Source organism: Pinus tabuliformis, chromosome 4_1 (genome assembly GCF_031772625.1).
Source record: "Pinus tabuliformis cultivar Carrire ecotype Pingquan chromosome 4_1, CPIR1, whole genome shotgun sequence".
In the NCBI taxonomy this organism is placed as follows: domain Eukaryota; kingdom Viridiplantae; phylum Streptophyta; class Pinopsida; order Pinales; family Pinaceae; genus Pinus; species Pinus tabuliformis.
In genome coordinates, this window is record NC_142303.1 from 513,301,318 (window position 1) to 513,310,800 (window position 9,483).

Below are 9,483 nucleotides of genomic sequence, written 5' to 3' on the forward strand. Positions count from 1 at the left end.
TAACTTCCCCCCTGGATAACCATCTCACTGAATGTATTTGTAGAACATCAAGAACATCAATTTGCATGACTCTAAGCAAATCATTAAGTTCGTTATTTCTCTTTGGAGAGTTTTGAACCCATGAATACACTTTGTTTGCAATTTTTTCAACAAATAATAACTCAGGGAATTTCTTAGAAGCATCTGCTGCTGCTAAAGACTCACGATGAGCCACACAATGAACTGTAATAAGGTTTGGATTGTTCTTTTTCAAAAATGAAACAAAGCCATTTTCATGTCCAATCATTGCTGAAGCTCCATCTGTAGAAACAGCTATCAAATCTTTATATTGAAGGCCTCTGACATCTATTAATTGATTGACACTATCATATATTGTTTTTCCTTTTCCATCTACTACATCTTTGAGCTTCATAAACTGCGAGATAGGTGGCCCGAGACCCTTTGAGTCTAAATATGTTGCATAAATAACAAGGTGTTGCTCTAAGGTTCGATCAGTGCTTTCATCAACCATCAATGAGAAGAAAGGACTTTCCAACATATTTTTTATCTGAATTTGTTCAAGATGTTTTGATATGCAATATATAAAATCATTTGCAGACTTACGATTAGTGTATGAAGAGTACTCTTGAGACTTTGGCATATTTGGAGTTTTTGCATCCATTAGAAATTTGCAAAGCTTCTCATACTTTGATAGAGATAAATCTTCTTGACAAGTGAAATATGATATTTTCATTGTAGAAATCACTCTTTCTTTATTGGCATCTCTCATCTGTGTAATATGATCTGGAATTGGTTTCATCTTTCCCTCTAATGCATTAATCCATCTTTCCTTAGCATCTTTATGCGCCCGTGATTTTTCATGAGTAACAAGAGCATCATGTTGTAATGTGGTGCAACCATTCCCTAAACCCCATGGTCCATTCATCCTATACTTCTCACAATAGTTACACTTCATAGTTATTTTATCATCAAACCTCACATAATTCAACCAAACAAACTTATTTAACCATTCCATGCGAAATTGTCTTTTTGTTTGCACTTTCATTTCTGAATTATCACCAATCTCTTCTTCAAATTCATTTGTTTCTTCATCTACATCATGTTCAGAAGAACTTCCAAAAATTTCATGTAATTGTTGTTCCACCTGAGCATTATGGGTTTCTTCAAGTGTTTTTGAATTCTGTTGAGTCTCAGAAGTTTTCGCTTTTGTCCATCCATACATTTCCCCAATTGTAACTTGTACCTTTCTCTTTTGAGACATTAGTAGGTTTGTGACCACCTGTATAATATATATATATATAAAAACTAAAATTCATTAAATAAAAAATGAATATAACAATGGACAACATTGTAGAATAAATACGCAGAACATAAATATATCTGAAAATGAACTTCAGCCTGCTACAATTTGCATCCCAAACATGTAACAAACCAAACAGAGACTCCAGCACTATCAATTTAATGTGAAAGTAAATAGCTGCAATTTAATGTGAAAGTAAATAGCCGAACCGGAATAGTTAACCGGAAATTATAGAGCAAACAGGTTGAGTGCAGCAGCCCAGAAATAGAGAAAATTACCAGAGTATTCGGTGTAGACAGATCATACTTGTTAAATACTATACACCATCACAACAGCAAAGGAAAAAATAACCATTGCAACTTTGCAAGTCCACCAAAAGACCCCCGACTAAATCTAAACTATGAGCACTCTTGTGTGATATAGAAAAGATTAATTAATTATGAATAGTGCAAATTCCCTCCAGACACCAGACCATAACAACTTTCAAATGAGGAAAAAAAACAATGACATAGAAATTACTCAATATCCGGATGCATGTGAGCGGTGTAACACAGTCAACCTATTTTTTACTATCTTCAACCTACACGGGCAAAACAGCCCAAAAACCTCAAAAAGATTCAAAAATGGAAAAATATATGAATATAAACCACGTTGCAAATTCTCAAAATATATATATATATATATTGGTTGAAAAGATTTGAGGTCTTTATGCCTGCATGATGGAACACATAATTTCATTGAAGAAGCTGTATATTGCAGGGTGTCCCAAATTAAAGTGGGTTAATGGAGTGTTGGAGCAGTTGCAGCTACGACTCAAGCAAGGATTTAATGTTGAAAACAAAGATGGCAAAGATAACTAATTTAACAATGATTTATTGGTAGGGGATTTCCCTGAAACATTTTTACATGGAATCCATTTGAAAGAAGCAACTTTTAATTGCCAAGTCCAATACTGATTATATTTCATGCAGATTGTTATGGATTGTATTGTAATATTATTTTTATATAATTTGTTATAATTTATCAAATATCTTTATTAATTATATTTATAAATATAATTAATTGTATTGAAAGATATTTTTACTTATGGAGTCTGGGAAATGTTGTTATGATATGTAATTATTACAGAAAGGTAGTTTCACTTTGGACAATCTCTTTGCTTATAAAAAACAGTATATAATATCATTAAAATCTTGAAAACAGATTGTAAGTAAGTTGAGTATAACATTCTATAATCATTTGATATTTCTGCAGACCTCTGTCAGTATGAATTGACCCGATTATTTCTTTATTTGCAGGACAGTGCATTAAGAAAGGACCGCTAGACTCTTAAGAGATGAGGAACTACTGAAGAGTAAACCGGCCAGTTTATATGAACAGTAATAATTAATTTATTCCTTTAAATAATTCGATTCATCTGTATATGAGTGTTCAATTTTGTACAAAAGAAGAGATTGTTGGCCTTTGTATTATCACTCAAATCTTATTTGAATGTGTAAAAAGGAACCAAAACATAAAATAGTTAGAAACACTTATTTCTGAATGTGAAATAGTATTTGGATGGTTTATATTTTCCTTAATATCAATACAATCTGAACATTATATTTTAATCCTTTTAAGAAGCAGGTTGAATTTATAGTCAAAATGGCCAATGGCAGAGATGGAAGGTTACACTCTGATTCCATATTCAATGCACTGCAAAAATGGTTGGGCAATTTCAAAACAGACAAAAAGTATACTCTGGGCCGCACTGCAAAAAGGGTAAATCTTACTAAAGACCATTCTATTGATTTTGGGTTCTAATAAAGTTAGAATTTCAAAACAGACTCATTAGTCTATTGACTAATTTAATAGTTTTCGCAATTTAAATCTTTACACTTTGGAAAAAAAAAATTTGTGGGCTGTCGTACCTCTTCAGGTATTCAGAAAACAAAAAACGAAATTAACATTATCACTAAAATGGAGCACTAGAAGACGCCGACGAAAATTTCCCCGGCCACGGGACCAATAGTGGTATTCAACAACATCTGATGGTCAGGGAACTCTGTGGGTCCGGCCGCGAAATAATTATAAGGCCTGCTTGATAACATCTCCTCAGCTCTCGGGTTATTTGCTACAGGGTAACCGGGACTGTTATTCCGGTGGGGTTTCTTCCTTCCCTGCTACGGGACTGTTATTCCGGTGGGGTTTCTACCTTCCCTGCTACGGAAATACTAACCCGTCTTCCTTACCCAGAACTTCTGAAACAAAAACCTTTACGCTCTTACCAATTTTTAAGTCATATTCAACCCATCTTTCGGTTTACAGTTCTTGCAATAATATTTGGGGTTTCCGCTACTGAATCAGTTTTCATCTCGCCCTCTTTACAGTTGTTGCAATAATATTTGGGGTTTTCATCTCGCCCTGTTTACAGTTGTTGCAATAATATTTGGGGTTTTGGCTACTGAATATGTTTTCATCTCGCCCTCCCCTCTAAATTCACGGTTACTTGTATGAGGCTCTATATTTAGTGCGTAAACCCCAAGGTTCTGCATATCTATACATATCTGGTTTCTTGTAAGACTATAATCACATCATTTGACCAGGATAATGATACTAATTTTACATTTCTTTATAGACAGTAATTTCCAATAATGGTTCCAGATTGTGAAAATAAATGAACTACACATTCAGAAATTCCAGTTTAATTCTTTGTACAGAAAACTTAACCATTCTTCCACAACAATCATTGTTGTATAAATCACAATTTTTCCTCACAAGAACTACTTTTACAATATAGTGGTTTTCCAAGTTGCAAGGCCATGATAGTGGTTTTGTATTTGAATTCTTTGCAAGGCAAAGCAAAGCTATTGATATGCACCAAATCAGACAAAGGCAGCATGATTTCATGCATGCACAGGAATAGCTAAGCGTCGCCCAGAAAATAATTCAAATACATAACCATTATCATAGTGATGGGGACCAGCGCTCTGTTGTGGGACTTCGCAGCTCAACCATGACTTGTTCTAACTGGTTCCAAGTTGCAAGGCCATGATAGTGGTTTTGTATTTGAATTCTTTGCCAGGCAAAGCAAAGCTATTGATATGCACCAAATCAGACAAAGGTAGCATGATTTCATGCATGCACAGGAATAGCTAAGCGTCGCCTAGAAAATAATTCAAATACATAACCATTATCATAGTAATGGGGAGTCTGGCATAGTAATGGGGAGTCTGGCATACCGGATTTAATGGTTTTCCCTTACATAATATTAATGTGCAGGGTTTTGCGGCTTGGCCAGGCTGCCCTGCCTCTTGAAAGTTGAGGGCATAGACAACATCCATGACATTCGAACATACCACTTGGCACTACTAATAAAAAAAGCCAGTGAGTAATTGACATACCTGCAAATAGTGACCGGTAGCAGATTCTGGGTTGCGTCCAAACAACAACTATATCGAAACAGCGCATCTAAAATAGTAACTCAGGAGCATCGACAACCAATATAGTGTAGTGTGGGCAACTGGGCAAGTTCAAAAACAAACATACAAGTACCATCTGCGGGAAGAGATATACATAATACTGGTATCATGTATGGCCGCGGCCCGCAGGTTGCAACCCAAATGCAAATCTTTAACCAAGCTATGAAATTAATGACAATTCATAGCTTTTTCGAATTTCAAAACACTCCACAATCCCGATAAGATTCACTCGTACGCTTGACTTGACAAAAACTGCAGAATTTTACGGTAATGAAACCTAAAGCAATTAATTTCAGTAAACGTGGCCGAATGGAGGATAAAACCTGAAAGGCGGAAAGGAAAAACAATTAATTTGGAGAACACATGGTATACTCCAGGCTGGTAATGAAACCTAAAGCAATTAATTTCAGTAAACGTGGCCGAATGGAGGATAAAAGCTGAACGGCGGAAAGGAAAAACAATTAATTTGGAGAACGCATGGTATACTCCAGCCTGGTATGCACACAAGGATTAATTAAGCCATAGCCGGTATGACAACCTAGTACAATAGTCACAGACTTCAAGAGATAGGTATTACAGGTATTATAGATTTTTACGTTTTTTAAATGAAATTAAACGTCAAAACGACGGGTTGGGAAAGTATACCACGCGTCTAACGTGACGTGGAAAATTTTCTCCGTGCCGTCAAATACGTTCTAAAATCAAAAATACGTCCTGTGGGACGTCAAATTCCAGGCCTGCTTGCTTATAACCCAGCTCAATCAAATTAGCGGAGGGAAAATTAGCTCAATGACTTAAGTTATATTGATTATTTAAGTTAGAAATTATGTTGGGTTAAAAGTTATATAAACTAGCATTTGCACTTTATGTTGCAAAAGGAACGCCATAAGGCATAGAGTAGTGAAGAATAGCATAGAGTGGGGAAGAATAGGGACATGTATAGAGTGGGGAAGAATAGCATAGAGTGGGGAAGGATAGGGACATGTGAATGGACATTGTTGAAAGCAAGGGTGGATGATAATGAGTTACAATTGCAATAGTTAGTTATGTGTATTCGTAAAATGGATTTATTTTAATGTTGTTGTTGTTGTTTTTTTTTTTTTTTAAATCCCCAAGATGTAATTTTTCCATATGCCACCTATTTATGGTGTTATTAGAAAATACTATTATATTGTAATGGAAGAGGTGAAAGAAACGATACGACATTGTGAACAACATCATGGTCGTCGTTCCATATTTGAAAATGCATGAAAAATTGTTGGAGCCATCATGATAATAATAAAAATTCCAGCATGATTTTGAAAAAATTTAGCTAAATTTTTTGAAAAAGTGGATTATAGTTGTCAAGTTTTAGAATTTTGAGTGCCTTAATTTTGCACAGAAAATGATAGAAATTACAGCATGATTTTGGAAAAATCCAGCTAATTTTTTTGAAAATGTCAATTACAGGGGTCAAGCTTCAGTATTTTGGGCACCCAGGCATTCATGATGGATGCTAAATCCATTTCCGCCATCCAAAAACAATTTAAACACTCCCATAGTCAAATTTCGGAATTTGCCGCCCAGACAAAATTGTGACCTCTTTCGATATAAACCATGAGGATATTAAATGTCCTTAAAAACTACAGCACAGAACTTGGGAGCTTCAAGACCCAGGAATGGAATTTGGTAACATTTTTAAATGTAGTTTCCAATACAAACTGATGGGAATCACCCACAAGCTTTCAAGTTCATGGCCCCTAAATTTTTGCATTCTTGATAATGTTTTCTCACTATTTCAATGTCAATTTCATGATGCTTCCAAAAAAAATTACAAAACAATTTTATAAGTTTTAATTTCTATCTATAAAATAGCTACTCCATCATGAAGAACAGAGATTATTGCTACTCCATCATGAAGAATAGAGAACTTGCGAGCTTCGAGACCCAGGAATGGAATTTGGTAACATTTTAAATCGAGTTTCCAATACAAGCTTTCTCAATCTGACAGAATCACCTACAAGCTTTCAAGTTCATGGGCCCTAAATTGTTGCATTCTTGATGATGTTTTCTCACTGTTTCAATGTCAATTTCATGATGCTTCCAAAAAACTATAAAACAATTTTAAAGTGTTAGTTTTTATCTATAAATTAGCTACTTCATCATGGAGAATACACATTTGTTAGGTATTATTTGGCATTTCACATCATGTTGTATTATGAGTCATTGTGTAAGTAAAGCAACAAATGTAACCCGCATGTCTAATTCAACTCCATTACTAGTAGTTCATTCTATCAATTTGTGATGCTTATATGACATATATTGTCTAAAATGACGCAAGCATAAAAGTTCAATGCAGTACTGCAAGCCTCCTAGTCTGGTTGAACTCATTCTGTCAATTTGTGATTCTTATATAACATATAGTCTTTAAGGAAGCAACCAAGAAAACTTTAGTACAGTCCCGTAAGCCTCCTGCTTTAATTGACATTCCATTCATTTACATTCCAAGGAAAATTGTAAAGTTATAACTAAAATTGTAAGTTGGTTTGGATGGCCTAAGACCCGACATATCAAATCAGCAAAGGTAATTACTAAAATTCAGGTTATAAAGGCCCAAAGCCATTGGCATTGCTCCACTATGAAAATTATTGATCTTAGTGAAACCGCATATTTATGATACAAAGAAAGTGTAGATACAATATGATCTTTGGATGATAAGCCTTCAGGTAAAGGCTAAAGTGTCAACACATCCTTAGCCTCAAATATCTCTAAATAGAATGGACACAATAAGCTCTAGAACATGACATTCACTAAACTCGTACTTTGAAACCAATTTCAAAGTATTCTCAGTTATTAACTTGCATATCTACAAGCATATAGTGCAATAGGGTAAGTATAAATAGGGCAGGCCACAGCAGAAAAGGTCTGAAGCTGATGCAGCTTCTCCTGGTTACAGAGCCTCTCTTCACTTTGTCCGTTGTATGATAAGTACATCTAGAAAAGCTAGCAAATTGATCAATTGGAAGTCGAATAGTTCTGCTGGCGCATCCTGGCACCCCAAGATGATGCTTGACCCACATCTCTAACATTAGCTCTCTGCTTTAAATTGTAGAGTTGGTCTTCCCATCTTGATCTCCATTCTTCTTTTGCAAGTTCCTTCTTGTTAACTCCAATCGTTTCAACGACACCAAATGACAAAATTCATCCAGCAAAGTTTTAAGATTAATCTTATGGAGGACAATCAGTTCGAGGTGCTTAAGGTGCCCTATTGATTTTGGTAAATTTAAGTTGGCTCATCAATTCTCCATATTCTCCTCTGCCAAAGCTCTCAGCTCTCTCTTTCAATCTCAGTTATCATAGATTCACAATCTCAGTTAGCACAGATTCACAGACACATGACATAAACATCCACACATATACACAACACACATTACAAAAAAGCAAATATAGCAGTACATGGGTAGGTAGTACATGGGAATATGAATGATAGAGAGTATATTTAAAAACCTTATTTAAAAAACATAAATGTAAATGGCTTTCTTTTTTAAGATACTAATATTTTGGAATCTATTTGTCTCAAACTGTGTGTTTACATTTCTTCCATAATAATCACTAAATGTGAAGCTTATTATATATGCTTTGTCCCTATCCAAAAAGGATGAGTCAATCTGAGACCATCCATTCAAACACAGAACAGCAAGGCAAATATGCGTCCTGTCGTGAGCTATATGGGTAACATTCATCAGAGAATCTACCAAGGCTATATGCTAGGCAGACCTTGCACTTTCTCCATAATGTTTTAATTTGGATTGTCGAAAGGCAACTACACAACCTCCCTCAACAATCTAACATCTTAGAATACAAACTCTGCCTGACATATAACCTTTGGCTAAGACTTCAATTATGCATTCATTTCAAATTTATTTCTTTGCTTTTCACATTTCAAGCACCTTCACTTGTTGCTGCAACTGCTCCAGTAATCCTGCCTCGGCCCACTGCTTAGGACAACCCTTAGCATCAGTGTACTCCAACGACATACAATGTTGGATACCTGGCAACCCTTCTAACTTGGAGCACCCATGAACATTTAATACCCGAAGCTTTGTCAGTTCGGCCAATCCCCGTATGCTCTTTAGCTTCGCACAATCATATGCCTGCAACTCTTTCAAAGATACCAACGTTTCAATACCTGGCAGCTCCTCTACATTTTTGCACTGACTAATGTCCAGCACTTGAAGTTTTGGAAGACCAGAAAGCCCTGCTATTTTCCTCAAGTTAGAGCAATTAGTCAATTCCAGTTTTATCAGAGTCTTTGGCAATGTTCCAACCTCCACCAGATGATTACAAAACCTGAGGGAGACATATTTAAGGATGGGGTAGACACCTGTGGCAAATGATACCTCTGATAATTTCGTGTTATAAACTTCTAAGACTTGCAGCCGAGGCATGCAGTTGTCATTGGGAGATTCTAAATTATTCAATGTTTGCAACCGGAAATTCAATACTCTCAACTCAGTCAACTGAGTCAACAGTCGAATAGTCACCGGCAAATGTTTCAATTCACTGCAATTCTCGAGCCTCAATTCTTGTAAGATCTTCAAGTGACCAAGTGAAAGTGGTAGACTGTCCAGTGAAGGGCTCCCTATTTCCAGAACTTCTAAATCGCCCAAGTCTCCAATTTCATTTGGAAATTCTTTTATGTTTGTACCCCTAAGATCTAATTTTTTTAGGTACTTTTGATAT

At 35.6% G+C, this 9,483-nt stretch overlaps 1 protein-coding gene across 1 annotated transcript; it reads right to left on the reverse strand.

The window, feature by feature from the left end:
* Window positions 1–8,330: 8,330 nt before the first annotated feature.
* On the reverse strand, window positions 8,331–9,191 carry LOC149176819 (uncharacterized). Its single transcript, XM_089423204.1, has one exon. The coding sequence runs from the start codon at window positions 9,186–9,188 to the stop codon at window positions 8,676–8,678; it is 513 nt and encodes a 170-aa protein (XP_089279330.1). The 5' UTR covers window positions 9,189–9,191; the 3' UTR covers window positions 8,331–8,675.
* Window positions 9,192–9,483: the final 292 nt, after the last annotated feature.